Source organism: Mobula birostris, chromosome 26, assembly GCF_030028105.1.
Source record: "Mobula birostris isolate sMobBir1 chromosome 26, sMobBir1.hap1, whole genome shotgun sequence".
NCBI classification, from domain to species: Eukaryota; Metazoa; Chordata; class Chondrichthyes; order Myliobatiformes; family Myliobatidae; genus Mobula; species Mobula birostris.
The window spans coordinates 26,145,498-26,168,611 of NC_092395.1; the positions used below are offsets into that span (position 1 = coordinate 26,145,498).

The 23,114-nt window shown below is 44.8% G+C and overlaps 1 protein-coding gene across 1 annotated transcript in view; it reads left to right on the forward strand.

Annotated features, from left to right (window-relative positions):
• Nucleotides 1-23,114, forward strand: part of cpamd8 (C3 and PZP like alpha-2-macroglobulin domain containing 8) — a 106,515-nt gene that overhangs the window by 47,685 nt on the left and 35,716 nt on the right. Inside the window, exons 26-33 of the mRNA XM_072243950.1 lie at nt 656-832; nt 1,714-1,795; nt 12,685-12,841; nt 13,534-13,608; nt 16,603-16,768; nt 18,679-18,765; nt 19,424-19,560; nt 20,509-20,664. Of these exons, the coding sequence (XP_072100051.1) occupies nt 656-832; nt 1,714-1,795; nt 12,685-12,841; nt 13,534-13,608; nt 16,603-16,768; nt 18,679-18,765; nt 19,424-19,560; nt 20,509-20,664 (1,037 nt within the window). The remainder of the gene's footprint in view (nt 1-655; nt 833-1,713; nt 1,796-12,684; nt 12,842-13,533; nt 13,609-16,602; nt 16,769-18,678; nt 18,766-19,423; nt 19,561-20,508; nt 20,665-23,114) is intronic.

Here is a 23,114-nt window from a genome sequence, read left to right on the forward strand (position 1 = left end):
TGGACAATGTGTTCAGGGTGAGCAGGTGGTAATCAGAGGGTAGTGAATCTATGGAATTTGTTGCCACGGGCGGCAGTGGAGGCCAAGTCATTGGGTGTATTTAAAGCAGAGATTGATAGGTATCTGAGTAGCCAGGGCATCAAAGGTTATGGTGAGGAGGCGGGGGAGTGGGACTAAATGGGAGAATGGATCAGCTCATGATAAAATGGCAGAGCAGACTTGATGGGCCGAATGGCCGACTTCTGCTCCTTTGTCTTATGGTCTTATGGTAGGTAAACAGAGGGAACTAATTTTGTTAAGGCGACTTGTGAAGCCATCATTTAGGATGGCTTCACCTCTTCCCACTGTGTTTTTTCCCCCACACACAAGACAGATTGAGTGCTCTTGTTTATTGTCCAGTCAGCGAGGTAGAAGTTCTATCTCTCCCTGGGATGCTGATACCCACTAGTTCTGGGTTCTCTGCTCTCCCCAGGTTGCAGATACTTACCATGCCACTGGAACCCACCTCTCCCAGGGTACCCACACTCAGTGGGGTTCAAGGACCCGCTTCTCATTAGGGTGCTGTCTCTCCCTGGGAAAGGACGTGCATGTGTGTGTCTCTTCCTCGTAACCTTTCTGCATTTGCTAACCCTCATTGTTGCTTCTTTTCTGTTAGGCGATGTGATGGGCCCCACCCTTAATAACCTGGACAACCTTCTGCGTCTTCCATTTGGCTGTGGAGAACAGAACATGATCCATTTTGCCCCAAATGTCTTTGTGTTGAGATACCTACAGAAGACCAAGCAGCTGTTCGCCGAGGTGGAGAGTGAGGCCACTGACTACCTGCTGCAAGGTGAGTCCCTGTCTCAGCACCCTTGGGTGACCCATTCCAGCAAAGAGTTTCTTCATCAGGACCCTGAGAGGGACTCCTTCTGCCCCATGTCTGCTACAGACAGAAGCTTCATTCAGAAGCCAATCCCCAATGGATACAGACATGTGTGCACAAACACATAGTCACACCCACCCCTCTTGTGTCTGCAAAGGGGAACCTGGAATCTCGTCTCCCCTCCTTGGGGACAAGAGGAACAAAAGGACTACCTTGTGATCTCTAAAATGAACTGAGGGCTTACAAGAGTGGCTGGAATATGTCCCCACACCATCCACCAATGACCACTGGAATGTGGTCCTATCAGGAAGGCACGTTTTCTGTTCTCTGCCCTAGTGGGTTGCATAGCTGTGTACGTACTTCATGAAGTCAACAGGGGAACTTGGGAGAGGAGCAAACATTGCTGTTTCTGAGATCAGCAAAAGTGAGGAGGTTTTATCCATTCTGCCCAGATGGAATTATTTAATTATTCATTGTTTTGTAGCTAATAGAATTGAGGATCCTTCCTTAGTTCTGTTCTCTTATAATATGTCACCGTAACTAAAGCTGAGCTACTTCAGATGGCAGTTAAAAGTCATTGTGAGTTTGGAGTGAACTTTGAACTCATAGTCAAGCTCACCAATATGGTGAGAGCAAAGACAGGATTGAATTCATTGCCTCATCCTTTGCACACAAGGTTAACCTCCTCCTCCTCCAATGAGGACAGCCCTACTGCTTCCAAAACCTCAAGGGTTGGTAAACTTCCTTGCTACTGTTCAGTTGAAATTTATTTTCCACTCAAGTGATAACTGACGGAAAACAAAAATGGAACTATTGGCAGACTCTCCTCTGCATTTTCTCTCCTGCAGGATATCAGCGTCAGCTGACGTACAAACGGGAGGATGGATCATACAGCGCATTCGGTGAGAGGGATTCTTCTGGGAGTATGTGGTGCGTGAATTTATTCAGTCTCTACCAATACAAGGATCAAGAACATTTTGGGGGAGAATTCTTTATTTCCTCATGGGGAGTAGAGGGTTGGGAAGGGTTAAACGCAGCTCCAGACCTGTGATGTGCCTCAAGGACAGAATTAAATTTTCAGATGCGTTCCTGAAATGGTTCTCTACTACAATACACACAAAATGCTGGAGGAACTCAGCAGGTTGGGCATGTTCTATGGAGGGGAATAAACAGTCAACATTTCAGACTGAGGCCCTTCATTAGGACTGGAAAGGAAGAGGGAGGAAGCCAGAATAAAAAGATGGGAGGGAGGGGAAGAAGTGCAAGCTGGCAGATGATGAGTTAAACCAGATGAGGGGAGTGGGTGGGGGAGGGTAGATGAAGTAAAAAGCTGGCAAGTGATAGGTGGAAGAGGTAAATGGCCACAGAAGGAGGAATCTGAAAGATAAATGCCAGGAGGGAAATTAGTGGGGAGGAATGAGTAGACAAGGGAAGCATCTTCACTTTGCATCTTGTGTGTATGCTGTTTGGGTAAGGTTATGTATTCACAGGGTCAGATCACCAGGTGAAGCTTTCTGCTCTATCCACCCTGTATTGATCCTGTTTTGGGTTGACACGGTCTCAACCATCTGAGCTTCCAATGATTTCCCATCCTACGGTTTTCATTTTCCCCATTGTTTATTGTTAAAGTCAATGAGGCAGAGAACACTAACTCAGAAAAGTTTCGGAGCTCTGATCCCAGGAGTGAAATTTTCCCTCTGGAAGAAGTGGCTAACAAAGAACTGGACGTTTTCCAGTTCCTCACTGTCACTGTAGGTCTTTGCTGCGTCTGATGGCTGACCAGAGACAGGCTGGTGAAAACCTTCTGTCCTGCTCATGTTCATTGCTAATACTGGGCTGTTAACATCAGAGAAATGGGTAGCAACCTCCTTTGAATGTGCAGAGCCCCGCAATTGAAAATCCGATCTATTGAAGGTCATACATAATTCCAGGTGTTGTTCTTGATCCTCTTCCTGGATTTGTCTAACTGCAAAGGTCATAGCGAAGTACCTTGTGATGTTCTGAAGCCACACTGGGACTTGGGAGAATGTCATCTGCAAAGAGCAAGTGTTTAATTTAGTTGGGTTCTCACAAGAATCTTCCCAGTGATGAAGTGGCTGACAATGCATTAATCATTTCCACGATCAGTCCTATATCCCTTTATAAAATGGTGATGGTTAGCATTGTGTAGGTCAGTGAGTTCTTCATTAGGACAGGTTTTAAGGAGCAATAAATTGGGCTTGTTTGTCTGTGTTTCAATCTAATCAAATCAAGTTTTATCATCATTCAGACCATACAGGGTACAGTCAAATGAGACAGTGTTCCTCTGTTATCCAGAGGCATAGCATACATTCAAAATAGAGAGAGAAAAAAAAACAAACACACATTGGTACACAAGAGAACACATGTATAGTCCAAGCCCCTGAGTGACATGCAAATTGATGGTACAGCTCCTGGCAACCCAGCTGTCCTTCTGCCGGTCGAGCACTGGAGGGCAGCACTGACAGGAGAAGCCAACTCCCAGCCAAGCACAGACTGTTCGCTGCAACTGAGGCCACACTGCTGCCTTGTCGCCGGTCTCTCCACCGAACAAGGGAAGCAGGCCTGTGGCATCTCACATTATCCAACAGGGTCTTACGATCACAAAACAGTCACTCACGGGTACACTGCACGCTGCTTTTACGCACCAACTTCGATGTCTTCTAGTAGCAGGCAGCAGCATGGTCAACTTGTCCGACCCTCTCCCGGCCGAGCGCCGGCTTCTCCCTCTCCCGGCCGAGCACCGGCTTCTCCTTCGACAATCCAGCTGGAGACTCCAAACAGCGAACAGATCATTGATGCAGTAGGCCTGTTGTACTCGTTGATCTTGGAGTACAGTATAGTCTTACGATCATAAAAAACACAACAAGAAAAATACGCCTTTGCTTGGCCCCCAGGAGGGCTGCTGCGTTCGAACACGCTGCCATCTGAGCATCTTACTAAGACAACTGCGCTGCTTCAAAAAGCGCTTTCCCGAGGTCATTCTTGTGCTCGGCCATTAGGCTCTACAAGGAGACAACCTATAGCTAGGGAAGTGATGACCCCCCTCCTGTTAGACTGTTGGAGGTAACTTATTTTTTAATTCATTCTTTGTTCTCTTCAAATATTTGTAAACCTGTGGACTTGAAATGCTGTTGTGACACTCTAATTTCCTTTGGGATCAATAAAATATCTATCTATCTACCCCAGCTTTCAAAATTCCAATGTTTCTCTATTGGGACTTGGTACTTTATCTGTCTTCAGCTGTTTAATTGGTGCAGAGATTTCCTTGAGTGTTGGTGGGGGTGATGAGAGGATGCTGAGAGACAGAATTGAAGGTGTTAACAATCACAGGAATGAGGATGTGAAGTTCAGATCACTATTAGAGCAAGCTGTATGCAGGATTCATAAGCAGAGGAACTGTCAAACTCTTACCAAAATCTGCTTGGACTTACTCAAGCATCATGAATAGTTCTGGTCTCCGCTTTTCAGAGGCAGCAAGAAAGAGAGATAATGACTCACCCTTACTTGATGCCCTTGTTAATCAAGAACCTATCAACCTCTACTTTAAATATACAGACGTCCCTCGGTATCCATGGGGGATTGATTCCAGGATCCCCCGCGGATGCCCAGGTCCCTTATATAAAATGGTGTAGTATTTGCATATAACCTACGCACATCCTCCCGTATACTTTAAATCATCTCTTGATTACTTATAATACCTAATACAATGTAAATACTATGTAATTAGTTGTTATACTGTATTGTTTAGGGAATAATGATGCTTTGAAGGAGGCTCAATAATACTAATGTCAGGATCTGTGGAGGTTGAGGGCTGAGGATCTTCAAGCGTTGAAGGTTGGGGCTTCACAATTGCAGATGCTTTAGTTAGAAACATTGTTATAGGAAGCTGTTTCTTTTTCTTTGCATCATCAAACAAATCTTGCAGTGGTTGTAGGCGTGTTGTTATACCTTGGGTGACACAGAGGCTTCGTTCCATCGAAGGATCGTACTCGAGGATCATATCCTTTAACACTTGCACCTGTTGGAAAAACTGCTGCAAATTTTTCAAGTGTCCAGATTGATGGCTCTGCCTCCTCTAAGTCTTCTGTATCATCATCATCTTCTATAGAGGATGTTAGCAGATCTTCGAGTTCCTCGTTGGTAAGGGTTTCTCTATGCTCTTCTATGCAATCTTTCCAGACCTTGAACTCGGGGGCCTGCTTAGCACTCTTATGGATGTAGGTACGATTGGGCATCTTCTTCCAGAGCAAGCCCGTTTCATCACAATTGAAGACTTGCTCTGGAAGGTAGCCTTTCTCTTCTATGAGTTTCTTGAGCTCCTCTGGGAACACTGATGCTGCCTCGGCATCAGCTGATGCCGATTCTCCCGTGATCTTTAAGCTCTTGAGGCTGTAGTGCTTTACATAGCTAGCCAGCCATCCCTTACTCTCCTTAAACTCCTTCCTCCTGCTCTCCTCAACCCCCTCACAGTAGTGCTCATGGAGGCTAAGTGCTTTTTCATGCATAATTTTTCCATCAACAGGGATATGCTTCTGTGACGTGTCCTCTAGCCACACACTTCATGCTTTCTCAGTCTTTGCAAGCACTTTATCATGAAACAGAGAGGCCATTTTTGCCGTTGTAGGGGTAGCACTAACACTTCCACGAATTTCAGCTTCTTTCTGCTTTATTGTGCGAATGCTCGATTCATTCTTACCGACCTTATGGCTCACTTCGGCAAGCGACACGCCACTTTTCAAAAGATCTAAGATTTTAATTTTCTTGGCGAGAGATAGCACTTTACGCTCCCTCATAGCCTTTGAGGAATTGCTTTGACCACTTGTATGCTTTTTAGGAGCCATTTTTTTCACAGAAACAAAAGGTGCACACAACACAAGTAGCGAATGAACGAGACGTGAGGTGAGCAATGCTCAAGCAGCGAGTGCTGGAGAGAGACAGAGGATCTGTGAAATGGCGGGAGGCTACAGCAGGGTATGCCTACACATCACTTCATTCGCATGGATTAAGCGTAGTGCTTGGCACGCGGCAAATTCAATTTTTGCTTTTTGGAACTTACTGGAATTTTTTTTTTGAATATTTTCGATCCGTGGTTGGTCGAATCTGCGGATGCGGAGGGCCGACTGTACTTCACCTCCACAGCTGTCTGTGGCAAATAATTCCACAGATTCACCCCCCGCCTAAAGAAATGCCTCATTACTGTTCTAAAAGTACAGTATGTACTTCAGAGACTGTGCACTCTGATCCTACAGTCTCCCACTATTTGAATCATTCTCTGCTTGTCCACTTTATCAATATTCAATAGGTTTCAATGTGATCCCGCCCCTCATTATTGTAAACTCCAGCAAGTAAGGTCCAGAGTCATCAAACACTACGTTAACCCCTTCATTCTCAGGATCATTCCTGTAAACCACCTCAGGTCTCTCTCCAATGCCAGCACATCCTTTCTTTGATATGGGACCCAGAGCTGCTCACAATACTCCAAATCTGGTCTGATTAATTCCTTGTAAAGCTTCAACATTACATCCTCGCTTTTATATTCTGGTCCTCTTGAAATGAATGCTAACATTGCATCCGCCTTCCTTACTAGTTAACCTTTGGGGAATCCTGCAGAAGGACTACCAAGTCCAGGTATAGAGGGTAGTTGGGAAGTCTGAGATGGGGAAGAGGCGCAAGTGGGCAAAGAAGAGTAAGTGAGTGAATGGTGAAGGATTTGTAGAGGGGTTGGAGTCAAGAGATGGGAAAGGGACTCCTGATTCATGTATGCTACTTTTAATTATCATCTTATGACTTTAAGAAAGGTAATGTTTTCTTAATTGCATCTATAAGATTCAGCTTCATCTGTTAACCCCCATAACCTTTCAATCAGGAATGATTTCACGATGTTAGGAAACTGAGCCTGTATTCCACTGGCAGTATCTTGAGAGTATAATTCTGGCCTGGGTAATTGACTGGTCTGTGATTGGCGTGATGCTGAAATGTCTCCTTGTTTGGATGATGTCATTGGCTCTGTGCCAAAGCTCCGCCTCTTCCTGAGGGCATGAATAAAGGAGCAAATTGACCAGAGCAGATCGCAAGATACAATCACCAAGCAGTGCTGTGGCTCATTGTCAAAGCCCCATCCCTGCACACACGGGCACCAGTGAAACTGTAGTGCTGCACAGGGAAACCCGATGTTTGCCAAGATTCGATCAATGAGAAGGAGCTGGAGAGAAAAGCTAACAATTTTTAAATCTTGGCTTATGGCCTAGACAGAATTTCATTCAGAGATTTAGACTGGGCAAAAAAAAAAGCGAAACAGGTTTTTTTTTGCCAGGGTGACATTCATGGTGAAGTGTCTCTGGATTACAGGTGAACCTGGGAACAGCTGCTGTTGACATTTTACAATCTCATCTCCCTTGAGACCTGAAGCTTGCTTTTCTCCCCTCAGTGACCTTTTATTATCGTGTCATGGCATTATATCAATTAAGAAAGTTGGTGGGGAAGGTATACCCCATCCAGAGCGCGAGTGAGCCCCAAAGAGCGTTGCCTGGGCTGAGAGTGAGTCTTGGGTTCCGGGAAGCCTCTGCCCAGCTGGAATTGTGCCCTGGCAAAGCAGTGAGCCCCAGGGAAGGAATGGGCTACCTGGACTGCACCTTCCTTTTTCAGATTTTGCTCTATCAACTGCAATTGCACCCCTCTAGTCCTATGTTGGTACAAGGGTTGAAATGCGCAGGGCCAGGAGAGATCTATCCCAAGGTTGCCATGGGAAGCAAAGGAAGAAATAGCCAAAACCCTGTCAGAGATTCTTCCATCTTCACTAGCCACAATGAGGTGCCAGAAGACTGGAAGTCAGCTAACGTTTCTTTATCTCAGAAGGCCAATAGGAATACACCAGGCAGTCACAAGCCAGTGAGCCTTATTCCTAATATGTAGATGTATATGGCAAATAAAGTTGATCCTTATGTCGGCGGAAGGGAAATTATTGGAGAAAGATCTCAAGGATAGGATTTATGTACATTTGGAAAGATTGGGGCTGATAAGAGGTAGTCAACATAGCTTTCTGTGGGCAAAATCCTATCTCACTAATTTGATTTTGAGAAGGTAACTAAGCAGATTGATGAAGGAAGGGCAATAGATGTTGTCTGTATTGAATTTGAGGTCCCACATTATATGCTGGTCCAAAGGCTTTAAGTTCAAGATCTGGTTTAATTGTCATTCACCCATACTTGACTATCCATGAATACAGGCAAACATAATGGCATTCCGCCAGGGCCAAGGTGCAAATTGCAGTGCACACAAGGTACATATTGCGCACGGTTCACGACACATGCCGGTGACATTAAACCTGGTAAGACAGTAGTGAACATGCAGTCACAGACAAAAAAAGTGCAAATCTGTGAGCGTCATGTCCTGTAGGTTGATGGTGCATAGATGCTGTTGTTCAAGAACAAGCCTGCAGCAGTCCGTAGACAAATGCGATCCGGCTTGTCTTCCACCGAGCGCATACTGGAGGGCAGCACCAATGGGAGGGGTCAGCCTCCACGCAGCAAGGACTCCAGTGCGTCCGCCATGCTCCCTCACGCACTGCCTCTGGCATCTCTGCCCTGTGTGTGGCTGCAACAGGTGACCCTTGGGCACGAGGACCTAGTCTGCACTACAACCAAGGCCAAGCAACTCCCCTGCCGTCAGTCTCATCAATGAACTGGTGAACTGCCAGTGTACTACATTACAGTGTCTAACAGGGTCTTGCGGTCCCAGCAGAAACATCACTCGGCCACATCCCAAGACACTCACTCACTCCGTTTGTTTGACTGCATGCCATGTCCGTGCACCAACTGCAATGCCTTTCTGTAGCAGGCGGCAACACGGTCCGCACCAAGTCCAGCTCCTCCACTATCGAGCAGCTCACTAGACAGGTAAACCTGAAGTGCTCAATATTCTTAATAATCAGCACTATCGTGCGATTGCGAAAAAGACGTAAAGGATGAACAATTTCACCTTTGGTTGGACACGGAGTGGCTGCTGTGACCATGCGTGCCGCCATCATACTGGAAGTCCAAAGCAAATTAAGGTACATGAAATCCAAGGCAACCTGGCTAATTCAATCCAAGATCGCTATGATAGGAGGCAGAGTGGGGGAGGTGATAAAAAAGATGTTTTTCTAATTAAGGCGGCGCCAGCAAACTACATGACCAAGGGCAACATCCTTCAGACAGTTCATGAAACAACTTGTTTCACTTTGTTTACTTCATCTGTTTCTTTCAAATGTGGTTCTGCTACTGTTGGGGCCTGTGATCATCAGTTTTCGTGTTTTCTTGGGCCGATTGATCAATTAGCACTTTGCTGTCTCTGAGGGCGTTCCGCAAGGTTTCGAGCAGAGTGAGCAGCCTGGGGATGGAGCACGAGCCCATGAAGGACTCCATTTCCCACTGATCCCATTGATTAAAGTGTCAAGGAAGACTGAAATCAAGGAAGAGAGTGGAAGACGGGCAGGTGTTGAGCAGTGTCTACCTGTGTGTGACCAGTCCCTGTCTGTCTGTCTGTGTGTGTGTGTGTGTGTGTGTGTCTGTCTCTCTCTCTCTCTCTCTCTCTCTCTCTTTTTCTCCCCCGCCCCCCCCCCCCACCCCCACGTCGGCTTGCTGCTCCCGAGGGAAGGTGCCTGTGTTCGAATGGTGTCTCTCTTGTTCTTGGCTGATGCTGCCAGAGGATGGGCTGGAGCCAAGAGCCTTGGGCAATGTTTCAATCAGTGGAATTTCTGTGTTGGACTCTGTAGTTCACGTTATGATGTGTTTCTGGTTTCTGGTTGCTCCTTTTGCTCCTGTTTTGTGCGAATTTGATCGGGGTGGACTGGCGCTGCAGCCTGCGGATAGCGAGCGACACGGCGCTGGATTGAACTGAACTGAATGTACCTGAACTCTTTCAATGGCTTTGTGATTAGGCGTTTTGTATCCGGTGTTTTTCACTCAATTTTTGCCGTTTGCGCATTTATTTTTTGAGTGTTGGGGATTTGATGTTTTCCTTTCAATGGGATCGGTGAATTTCTTTGTTTCGTGGCCGTCTATGGGAAGGTAAATCTCAATGCTCTATATAATTCATACTCTGACAGTAAATGTACTTCAAATCTTTGAATCTTTAATTGAAATTCTAAAATCAGATACAATTGTTTAGACGAGGTGTAGAAGGACACAGTTCTAATCCTGATGGCATGAACATCAATTTCTCAAACTTCTGGTAATGGTCCTCCCCTCTCCATCTCCATGCCCCATTCCAATTTCCCTCCCTTACATAATCTCCTTACCTGTCCATCACCTCCCCCTGGTGCTCCTCTTCCTTCCCTTTCTTCCATGGCCTTCTGTCCTCTCCTATCAGATGCCCCCTTCTCCAGCTCTTTACTTCACCCCTCCCCTCTCCCAGTTTCACCTATCACCCTCCCCTCCCTCCACCTTCTTACTCCGACTTCTCATTCTTTTTCTTCAGTCTTGATGAAGGGTCTCGCCCTGAAACGTCGACTGTTTACTCTTTTCTGTCAATGCTGCCTGGCCTGCTGAGTTCCTCCAGCATCTTGTTTGTGTTGCTTGGGCAAATAGGATTGGTGTAGGTGGGCGAATTGAGCACATGTGGTTCAGGTGGAATCAGCTTGGGTTTTGCTACGGTGCTATCCATTGCTCAACATTCATTGTCTGATTGTGCTGGTGGTCTGGTCTATAAGGTGAGGCTTCTGCTAGGCATGATCTCCCAGAGCACCTCAGGCCAACACTTGCAGTTCCATTTTATATATAGCGTGGGCCGAATTGTGGCCCCCCTCGAGTTATTGGAATGGATCAGAGGAGTGCAGAACAGCAAAACCCCGAACAGTTAGATTAATGGGCACGGTTGTGTCCCAGTGGCAAAGTTGTTGGGCCGTTGTTTTTTGTTCTGAGGCCTGTATACCAAAGAAGCCAGTGATCTCACAGTCACTTGATGGGAGGTCAGTGCCCTTGAAGATGGTCACAAGGGAATTGTGGCCTCTGATTTGGGCATGGGGTCGCCCCTTTGTGATGGAGGTTTTTTTTAAGCAAAGGGTGAAATGGCTTGTTCAGTGAGCTCCTGAGACTTGATATTGAAAGAGACTGGGTAACTTTCCCTTCATTCAGCCAAAGATATTTTATTGGTTATAGAACTGATCAGGTAGGTGCAGCTGAAATACAGAGGACTCGCGGTGCTTTTGATTAAGTGACCAGGCTCTAGGGGCTGAATTGTTATCTCCCGCTTCCATGTTTAACATGACATGAACTAAAACGATGGCACAGTGCGAATCTTCAACTCTGAGTTGCTGGAATGGGTACAATGGATCTTCATCGTTGGAATCTAATCCATTCAATAAACATTTGACGACTCTCTTTAGTTGCTGATATGGAATCAACTGCTTTAGTGCATTAACTAACACAGCACACAAAACCAGATGTAAACAGCTATTGTGGAGACACACTCTCAGTTCTGTTGTAGAACCACTGACCTTTCCTGCCCTCCACAGCCAGGTCTATGTAAAATACCAGAGTAAATCATTTGAGAGAGGTAGCAACCCCTTGCACAATGCCTGGCGCGATTCAGTCCCTCACCGTGAAAGATTGTGACAGGCCGTTACTTAACACTTGAAAAATTCACTGCGGGCTGTTGGTTAAACGGCGAGTCCCTCCCACTGCGTTAAAGGCAGGGGGTAATAATAGCACGATTCAGTAGTTGAGAGACTGCGCACTCCCCTTCCCACCCTCTCTCTCTCTCTGGCGACTCTGCTGTGAGCTGCAAAGGCCCAGGAGTCATTAGCAGTAGTTTTCTTAATAGGTATTGGGGCCTCAGGGGAGTTTTAAAGCACAGGCTTAATCTTGCAATTTTAACATTTAACCCGGGATGCCAGTTTAGTTGTGAATGTTCTCTTTTCCTAAACAAGTCTTTCTAATCACTCATTATGTTGACGTCATTTACAGAAAAAAAATATACACACACACAGCTTATTTTCAGAGGGTTTAATCTTAGCCCGAATCCAAGCTTCCAATCATATTGAATCCAGCCACACTGACAATTTGCAACAGCCTCTCACTGGGAGAGAGTTTGCTGATGCCAGTCTGAACCTTGAGTTGGTCAGCAGGAAGGCTTTACTGCCTTGTTCCCAACTCGCCCACTCAGCTTCCATCAACGTCAGCACTTCCTGGGATTGAGCAGAGCAGCAGGGACATTCCCTCTTCCGGATAATCATGAAGCATGTTGAGGATTTAGGCATCTGTGTGTGTGCGTATACGTTTAAGCTGTCTTTGAAAAGCAGTCAAGGTAAATTCCTGTATCCCTGGCCCCCTCTCTATTATATAGCTAATATCTGTTCGTCTCCACGCTCCCCCTTAATGAATCAGTGATCATTACTTCAAGTTCAAGTTTGTTGTCATTCAACATGTATGCATACAACCAAACGAAAAAATGTTCCTCCAGGCCAACATGCACAGCACAGTACATATGTTCCACACACAACGCATAAAGTGATATCACCACAAATAAATTAGTAAATAAGAAAATAGATTCCAGCATTAGGTGCACTTACGACACAAGTTAAAAAATAAACAGTATAATGCTACTGACACTTCATGTGTGATGAGACCTGGGTAGTGACGGAGTTTAATAGTCTCATGGCCTAGGGGAAGAAGCTGTTTCGATCCCTAACAGTTCTTGTTCTGATGCTACGGTATCTCCTGACTTAAAACTCAATAATTTTTAACTCTACCAATGCGTTGTTTGGAGTCACAGCAAGCAAAGTTAATGTCTCCTTCCTGCGTATCCCTTATTTCTCCTAGGCTGACGGCGTTTGTACTGAAATCCTTTGCACAGTCCCGTGGGTTTATCTACATTGACCTGAAGGAACTCGCCACGGCCAAAGAATGGATTATACAGCATCAGCAGGACGATGGCTCATTCCCTGCGGTTGGGCGCATTCTGAACAAGGACATCCAGGTAATTCCATGGGTGGCCTCTCCCACAAGAATATCACCACATTCACCACACAATGCACCTGGGAGAGGCAGAAGGATAGAGGGAGAGGGTAAGTGTAGATGGGGAAAGTGAAGGGATTGGACTCCTGTCGGCGTGCGATTTATAAATGCCTTTGTGTGTTGGTGAGCTTCAACCGATTTGTGCATCTTTTTGATAAAATCGTCGACGACAAGCAGGGTGGATGAGTGAATTACATATTTGGATACCAAATGGTGACAGTTCTTACATAAATGTGCACACGTGAATTATGTTTTATCTGTGTTGTGTGACTGTGTGTCAGATAGGATCTACTAATATTAGTGCATTCGGCTAAAACAGTCACCATAGCCCCCAGCTGTGGCTGGTCAGTGATTTCTGTTGGCCAACACTGCGTTACAACAAGGTCCATCTCCCTGTTCAGGTGGATGTTAAAGATCCCACGGCAACTAATCGATGAAGAGCAGGGGAGTCCTTCGGGTGTCTTGGCCGACATTTCTCCCTCCACCAACACAACCAAAGCAGTTTGGCTGGTCAGTGATCAGATTGCTGTTTGTGGGATCTTTCTGTGTGTGATTGCCTGTTTGTACTGTTGACCTCTTCAAGTTCCAGGGCCAAACTTGACATTAGCAATGATTTCCTTATTCTGATATTTATATATATATATATATATATAGGGTGGAATCCATGGGAAGATCTCATTGACTGCCTATGTTGTTTCTGCACTTCTGGAGACAGGCATCGCCTCTGAGGTATGGTTGAGTTTCTCACACAGCCTTTTTTGTTTGTTATGGTAATTGGTTGAAGTGTGGATGGGATGGGAGGACCCTCAACAGACTCGACCGATGTCCTTAGAAGCAGAACAATCTCGTGAAAGGCTATGCTGGCCTGATCGATGTTGTCCTGCGAAGTCCTGGGCAAAAGGTCCCCAGAGTTACCCAAAGCCAACATACTCTCCGATGGGCTCCCAGTGTTTTGGGGGGGGGGGGGTACGGTGGCTCTCCCCAATACAATGGAATGAACAACAGGTTTAATGAGGAAAATGATAAAACCAGAAAATGTCTTAATATCCACATTACTTGTCTCTACTGTCAAAAACAAAGTCGAGGTAAATTTAGTATAAAAGGACATATATGTCACTATAAACTATCCTGAGATTCATTGTATTACAGGCACTAACAGAACAATAAAGACAAAGTGATCTAAATTAATTACAAATATAAAACACAAAATAATTGATTGCATTAAGTTTTCACTCCCTTTAATACATCACACCAAGTCACCAATGGTGCAGCCAGTTGGTTTTAAAGTCACATAATTAGTTAAATGGAGATCATCTGTGTGCAGTCAAGGTGTTTCAATTGATCGTAGACCTGTATGTGGAAGGTCCAACTGCTAGTGAGTCAGTATCCTGGCAAAAATTACACCATGAAGACAAAAGAACACTCCAAGCAACTCTGCGATTATTGAAAAGCACAAGTCAGGAGATGGATGCAAGGAAAACTCCAAGTCACTGAGTACCCCTTGGAGTACAGTTATCAAGAAATGGAAAGAATATGGCACAGCTGTAAATCTGCCTAGAGCAGGTCATCCTCAAATCTGAGAGACCATACAAGAAGAGGACTATTGAGGGAGGCCACCAAGAGACCCATGACAAATCTGGAGTAGTTGAAAGCTTCGGTGGCTGAGATGGGAGAGACTGCACATACAACTGTTGCCCGGGTGCTTCACCAGTCACAGCTTTATGGGAGAGTGGCAAAGAGAAAGCCACTGTTGAGAAAAAAAAACTCACATGAAATCTCAGCTAGAGTTTGCCAGAAGGCATGTGGGAGACCCTGAAATCAGCTGGAAGAAGGTTCTATGGTCTGATGAAACCAATACAAGAGTCTTTTCTGTTGATCAGTGTCAAAAAAGCCAATTTAAATTCAGTGTGATTGTTGTAAAACAATAAAACATGAAAACTTCCTGGGGGGAGGGGTGAATACTTTTTATAGGCACTATAAGGTGAGCGAAATTATCAATGTTGGTTCAGGAGGCTGATGGTAATAAGGTAATTACTGTTCCTGAAGCTGGTGGTGTGGTCACCCAGTGGAACATATTATTTATGTAGCATTTAACATTTCTAATGTGGAGTTTACTAGAGAGATTTGATTTGGGCAAAGAGGATATATGCACACTGTGACATCAAACACTCCCAGTGAAAGGACAACAGTTTAAACATAGAAGCTTGCTCAACATTGTCCCGTTAAATCCTGTCAAGGCAGGAACACCCTAACATGTTCTGATCCAGATGTTTGATCACATAGTTCTAAACAACTCTGTTCAGTTGTCATTAGGGTAAGTGGAATGAAAGGGTCAATAGGATCTGACAGATGAACACTAATTAGGTAGAGTTAATCCTGTTTCAGTCACTGATTGTAATTTGAAGAGGTTTGCAATGGGGACGGACACAGGTTAACAAGGGCCAGAGGGGATTCCATGGGTTTGTTAAACAGGGAAATGGAGGAAAGTATGAATTCCTTGAATTCCTATTTTCTCAGGCATTTGCTGCTCTCTCTCCCTCTCCACATCAGCTCTCAAGGGGTCAGGAAACAGGAAGCAACTAAAGCTCTTAAATCTGTGTCCTCACCAGCAGGATGCAGGGAGCTGGCAGTAGTCGGAGGAACAGCAAGATTCACCTGCTTGTACAGTCCAACCTCACATGCCTCAAACCAGAGACCAAACCCTGATATAGCCTGTCTTTCCCAAACCTGCCCAACTTTGGAATATTTGTGATTAAATGAGATTGTTGCTTCTCCCTGCAAGCAACTGTGGGCTCAGGCTGAGGAACTAGTGCTTGTCCAAAAGACTAGCACAGTCCGAGAGAATGAGAGAGACGACAATGTGTCTAATAAATGGAGAGAGAGAGAGGTGATAGGGGTGGGTGGAGGGGAAGAAAGCACACATCATGTACTCAATAGACAGTAAGATAGCAAGCATGCAGTCAGACCGAGTGAGGAAGCAGAGGACACCAAGTGTCTGATACGGAGAAACAGCTTCACGGCATAGACAGACAGAAAGAGCTTGCTGTTAGTTTATAAGAATGGTAGAGAGAGAGATGTATAGAGATGGTGACCTAATAGATAGACAAAGTTAATTGTGCATGATAGGCAGAGAGAGGGGGATAGGTAGATAGATGGGTGAGAAGCCATGTGTACAAAAGAGAGAGATGGGTGAGAGGCAATGTTCCCTTTAATTTTTTTTTAACAGCTGCGTGGACCAGCCATTGCTCTGAGCAGGTAATTTTTACATGACCTGCAAACTGCGTGGCACTTTAAATGTTTAAATGTTAAGAAAAATCCAGCTACGTGGCAACAAAGGCTATGTGCCTGGGACCATTAGCGTGTGGCTGCGCAGCACGCAGATTAAAGGGAGCAGTGGTGGGAGGTCCTTGCACAAGAGAAAGAGAGATGAGTGGGAAGCCATATACCCAAAAGAGAAGAGAGTACATCTGCCAGCTGACTGAAAGAGTGTGCTGGGTTCCCAACAGGCAGAGGGTGGCAAATAAAAAGCACCATGTACACAATATAATAAAAACATGAGTGTTGTGTGCCTGATTGACAGAGACAAGAGAGAGGGAGGTTGAAAGTATTAAATTTTCTTTGGTCTGGGAGAAGAATGATGTCTATCAGGACAGGAAAATCTGTCCTGAATGAAGATGGTACGTTTTTAGTTGTTGCTTTCTCCTCTATATTTTGTTGTTTTAGGAGGAAAAAGCTGCAGTTGGAAAGGCTAAACATTTCCTGGAAGCGAACATGTACTCGGCGGATGACCCGTACACCACAGCCCTCTCTGCCTATGCACTGACCTTGCTCCGGAGTAAACATGCGTCAGCCGCGCTGAGGAAACTCAACAACATGGCCATTATGCAAGGTGCGTCCAAGCCCGTCCTGCCTGGGTGTATGCAACCATGGCAACTTCATTTAGCTCAGCAGCGTATCTGGATGAGGTTTTCAGAATCTCTGTCAAATATATTAATTCAAAGTTACCTAAGGAGATACATGACTGAGAGGTTTGAGATGTGTTTTAAAGGACTGGAGAAAGGGAGAGAAACTAAGAGATTTAATGTGAGAATTCAGGAACATAGAGCCTAGAAAATGATGCCACTATGGTGAAATGATTAAAAAGGTAATGAAGAGGTAGAATCCGAGAAGCTTAGATGTCAGGGGGGGTTGTCGGGCTGAAAGTAGATGGGGAGGGTTGAGGCTGTGGAAGTACTTTAAGGGACAGGCATTGCTTAACGAGGTGTTGGTCAGTCAGCACACAGTGATGGGCGAATGGGACTTGATGCGAGTTTTCACACAGAGTTTTGTGTGATTTGAAACTTGCGGAGGGAAGTGCCAGATAGGCCAGGCAGAAGAACTTTGGAATGATGAAGTGTAAAGACAATGAAGGCAAGGAAGCATGTTCCTACAGCTGGTGAGCTGGGGTGAAGTTGTCAGTTTTGCAGTGGTGGAAGAGGAGCAGGTTTGCATCTGCGATGACACCAGATGTGCTCGCAGTCTGGGTCAGTTCCAGGCAGAGGGATGGAGTTATTGGCAAGGATCCGCCTTAAATGATGATGGTGTCCCCTCTTTGTTTACTTATACCTGGATGAAAATTTAAATTAAAATTAGTAAGTTTGCAGATGATGTGAAAATTAACATTAATTTCTCTAACCTAGTAATTCCACCCCCTACCCCTTCTGTCTTTTCACATTTCCGATCGTGAGTCCCCTCTTACCTTCTCTCCTCCTCACTTGCCCATCATTTCCCTCTGGTGCCTGTCTTCCTTTCCTTTCCTTCCATGGTCCACTGTCCTACCTCTTCCACCTATTGCCTCCCGGCTTCAAACTTCATCCCCCGTCCCCACTGACCCACCTTCTCCCTCACCTTGCATTCCTTCCCCTCCCTCCACCTTATCCTGGCTTCTTCCCTCTTCCTCTCCAGTCCTGATGAAGGGTTCAAGATAGGTTCCCAGAACTAGGTTTCATGGACTGGGACTGCTGTGGGAGATTTCTTTAAATAACAACAATGCAGGTCTTGTGAGTATTATGGATGAGAGTTCTGCAAGTAGTTTTGAGCCACGGATATTGGGGAGTATATTGCATACACATCTAAGAAAGAGAAATAAGGGTCAACCCTGTGCAGCTTGTAGTCAGCCCCTGGTTTCCGTTTTCATTTAAAATTTTCATTTTATACATAAAACTGTGACACTACCAATTTCTGTGTCTATCATTATTTGTAGATTTTAGAATAGGACAGTAGGGAAGGGTGTATCTGGTTGCTGAAGGAGAAGGAAGTCTTCCCTGTCTATTGGGATTCAGTGATGGTGTGATGGAGAACTGGATAGCCTGAGGATCAGGACTTTCCCCCCTCCCCTGACACCAGCTCGTTCAGGAAAACACTGGACTGGTTCAAATGGCTGAGCAATTGGGAAAGTCTGTAATGTGCATCAAATTGGCCTGGATTTAATCTCAGACCCACTCAAATGAAGGCGCGATACACACAGTTGTTTCCGAAATGAATAACCAGCCAAACACAAGGGTGATTTTGGAATCCCACAGCACAGGAAAGGCCATTCATTCCAATGTACCTGTACTGGTCTCAAACTGTTTTCATATAACCATGTAAATTAGATCACTTAATTTACATATTGTATTTGATTACTTTGTGAGATCTCTTATGGAATCTGACTCCGACCTTTCAGGAGGTATCTCAGACTGTAACTATCATAAGTAAGGTGTGGGGGTGGGGGAGGAATCTCTCCTTTGTGAATGCATTCATTTTCTCTCTGAATTGCAGATGGTTTCACACACTGGAGTCTGATGGGCACCACAGTCACAGATGAGGATACATTTATGGGTTTCAATGATGGCCTCTCGCAGTCAGGTAAGGTTCAGTCATGTCCTCTATTCATGCAAAGGAGGTCCCAATCATCAGTCACAACCAGAGAGGCTCAGACACTGCTCAGGAATGGGGGTGGTGGCAGCAGCCCAAAGGCAGGGAGCAAAAGCTGTATACACCGTAGGAATCGGAACTGAAAATAGAAAGGTGCCTGAAATACAGCAGGTCATATCTGTAGGAAGATGTTTCTCTCAGTTTTTTTTCCTCTCCCCAGAGATGGGGCTTGAGCTGCTGAGCATTTTCTGTATTTTTTTATTGAAGAATTGGGAATTGTGCACTAAGAGGTATCTCTCACCGTGGGGCAGGGATCTATACCGTGGGTCGGGTGTAGGCTATGAGGATGGAACTTGCACTGAAGTATTCACATTATTGGGAGGAGTAAGGGAAACTGATTTAAGAAATGAGTGAAGCATAAACTATCAGGGTGGTGTGATGGATATGTGTTACTTTACGAGAGAAGGGTTCTCTCTTAAGGTTAAGGCTCCAATGTTGATGGAGGAGGGGTTTGCAATAATTCAGTGATTTTTTTTTTATCGCTGTATGTAACTCTGCAGTCACTTCACAAGCAGCAGTGCAAGCCAGGAAGCTGATTAAATAACTGTGATTGTTCTGTGAATCTGCCTCTCCTGTCTCCCATTCACAGTTGTGTCAGCAGAGGTGGAGATGACAGCCTATGCCCTCCTCACCTATACCTCCCTCGGAGACGTGGCATCAGCCCTTCCCGTTGTGAAATGGCTCTCACAGCAACGCAACGCACTGGGAGGATTCTCATCCACACAGGTAAACTCACCCATCGCTTGCATTTCACAGGTGAATATACAAACTCGTGTGGGTAAATTTGTATCAGTTTGTAATGGGTAAAAATGCAAAACCGTTGGACACTATGCATGTAAGCAAACTGCAGACCAGTAATACTGGTAGATATGAAGTAGCCTCTCTATTTGATAAAATTAGATACAGCAGGCATCATATTGAAACCCCTTTCAGAGGAAGAGGCCTGTTTGACCCAGTGCTACATGATGTTTTAGATGCTAAAGGTCAAAGGACAATTCCATATTTACAATGCATCCACAATGCCTCCTTTGAACTGCACACAACCTTCTCACCTCCCTCTTCGCCCCCACACCACAGACACCCAAATTAATTTTAATCAGCATTGTTTGGTCTTCCCATTAACTGCAATTCATGGCCCTTAGGAACCCATTCTTCAGAGCTGCATTTTAAATTTAACCTACAGTCCATATTCAGATTTGAAGATTGGTGGCTGAAGTTATTTGCTATATGTGCTAACCCCAAAACACCCTAACAATGGGTAAAAATATTAAGCCATTGGACACTATACATGTAAGCAAGCTGCAGGTCAATAACAGGGAAACATGCAACCCCTCAGTCTTCCATGGGGAAACTTTCTTAAACTGTTGGACGGTACGCTGCTAAGCGTACAAACAATACACGCATACACACAAAGATTCTGCAGATGCTGTAAATACAGAGCAACACACAGAATGCTGGAGGAGCACAGCAGATCAGGCAGCATCTATGAAGAGGAATAAAAAGTTGACATTTCAGGCTGAGACTCTTCAGCAGGACATGTATAGACACACATTCCTGTGGTAGATGCACACAGGCCCCTCCCTCTCTTGCCTGTTTAGTTTCATTTGGTGGAGTGTGTGAGTTGAATGTGTGGCCCAGAGTTTGTGGAACTATTACTGTTTAATCTCTTTCCAGGATACCTGTGTAGCCCTGCAGGCACTGTCGGAGTATGCCATCCTCTCCTATGTTGGAGGGGTCAATCTCACCATCTCACTTGCATCAACCAATCTGGACTTCCAGGAATCCTTCGAGCTCAACAGGGACAACAAGAAGATTCTGCAGACAGCGGCGGTGAGAAGCAGTCAGTCTCCTGTTGTGAAAGCACACGTTTCAATTTCACACTTCTACACGTGAAAGAGTAAAGCGTGTGAGTGTGTAGACTGGCTAAATCTGTGCAAAGGAAGTGGTGTAAATGTACGTGAAGTTGTCTAAGTGGGAAGGGATCATTAGTCAATGAGTTAGAAAGAGAGATCAAGTCCGAGTAGCAAGGAGTTTAATTAAACTGAATTTCTATAAAATACAGTAAGCAAAACTCCTGAGAAAATCTATAGAAAAGGCAGGATTATTGAGAAAATTACATGGAATGAAGGGAGCTCTGCATAAATAATTTGTATAAAATCAGTCCAATCACTCACTGTAGTGATTAACAGGGAAAATTGGTCAATCTTGCCACCAAAATTCTCCTTGCTGTCTCTGTCTATAGCAAACCCTGGAGAGTAGGGCAAGTATGTGAGAGTTAGTGGGTCGAGAAGATATTGTCTAATGGTAGGTGGAGATCAAGTGATGAGAATAAAGAACAGTTTGAGTTAAGCTCGAAGTTTAGCAGCCAGAGAGCAGAGCTGGGAGGTGGAAGAGTCCTTGGAAAGGGACGCTAGGTTGTCAGATGCAGTGTTTGACCATCACGTTGCAACTGTGTATGAGGAAAGAAGCAACTAGCCAGCAGAGTGGAGGGAGAATTCTCTGGTACTGAAATGCCGATGGCATTTTGAAGATGTAGCAATTAAGTTGGTGTGGCCAAGTTGTCATGGGGATTCAATCCTAAAGAATATTGTTGCAGTATCTAAAGCACATTGAGAGCGTTGTGCACAAGTATGGTCTCATAACCCAGGGAAAGATACAGAAGTGCAGTGAAGGTTCACTAGAAGAATGAGAGGTGATCTCATTGAAATATACCAAAGGCTAAAGGGGCCTACAAAGCATGTACAGAATTGTAGTTTCCCCTGGCAGGCGTGTCTACTACCAGGGATCATAGTCTCAAAATAAGGGATCAGTCATATAAGATATTGAAAAGAAACTTTTACATGCAGAGTGTAATGTATAAAGCTATTTCTTTTACAGCAATGACCCCCCCCCAGCACTGCGTATTGATCTGATGTCTATGCATGTGCATTGCTTTCTCTCTCTCTCTCTCTCTCTCTCTCTCGTTGCAATGTGAATACACCAGTTAAAGCCATCTCCCACGTGCATGCTTTTATTTAATTGACATGTAGTTGTGCACAGACACAACAAATTGGCGACGAGTAAGAACTTGAATGTCAGAAAATATCAAGAACGGCACTGACAGTTACAGGACGAAACAGCAAGAGTTAAACAGCACAAGAAAGCCAAAGGATGCATGAATAATTGTGAAAGACACGCTGAATTTAAAGTGAAAATAATGTGGCGATGGTTTCAGTTGGGAAGGTTGATGAATTTGATAGACATAATGAAGACTGGAAGTCGTATATTGAGAGAGTGGAACTCTATTGTAATGTGAACAACATGGAGGAGTAAAAGAAAACCCCTACGCTTCTTCACTTAATGGGTGCAAGGACATATAGTCTCTTACACAACCTGGTAACCCCTGAAAAGACAGCGAGCAAGATGCTGGATGAAATTGTTACAATTTTACGTAATTGCCTGAGCCCTAAACTGCTGGTAATAGTGGAAAGATTTAGATTTTACAAAAGGAACCAGTCAAAAGATGAAAGCCTTTCTGAATGCATTGCAGAATGGCGCAAACTTTCCCAGTATAGAGATGGACTTTCTGATGCATTGAGGGACAGGATTGTTTGAGGCATGCATTGTCAAAGCACTCAAATGAAGCTCCTGGCAGAAAGAGAACAGGCATTGACTATTGCAGTATTATTAGAGACTACAGCAAAGGATGCAGCAGAACTACAGAAAAGGAGGTTAGAATGTGAAATGACAAAATGTCCCTGAATGGCGCAAAAAGCCAAAGATGTTATCGATGTGGCAAATCCTCCATGATGCAAATGACTGTTGGTTCAAAGAAAGTCTGCAGAAAGTGTCCAGACAAGGTCACAGAGAGAGTGTGCAATGCAGACAAAAAGCACAACCAAGAGAAAAGTCTCAAACACAAAACTAAACAAATGAATAAAGTGACTGAATGTAAAACAGAATCAGACAACATAGAGTCTGACAAAGCTTAAACTGTCATGCCTAGAGCTGCATGGTATAATTGAAGCAGATTACAAAATCATTTGGATCACATTCGATGTGTCTGGTGTAAAACTGGAGCTGGAACAAGGTCAGCTTTGCCCATAATTCCAGAGGCTGACTACAACAGACTGTTTTCTAAGATACCATCGGAGAAGACCTTGGTGATATCAAAGACTTACACAGGTGAGCAAGTGTCTCCCAAAGGCAAACTGAAAGTAAATGTGATGTGTGGAGGCCAAACACAACAGTTAGAGCTTCATGATTTGAAAAGTGAAGGGCCAGCACTTTTCGGACATGAA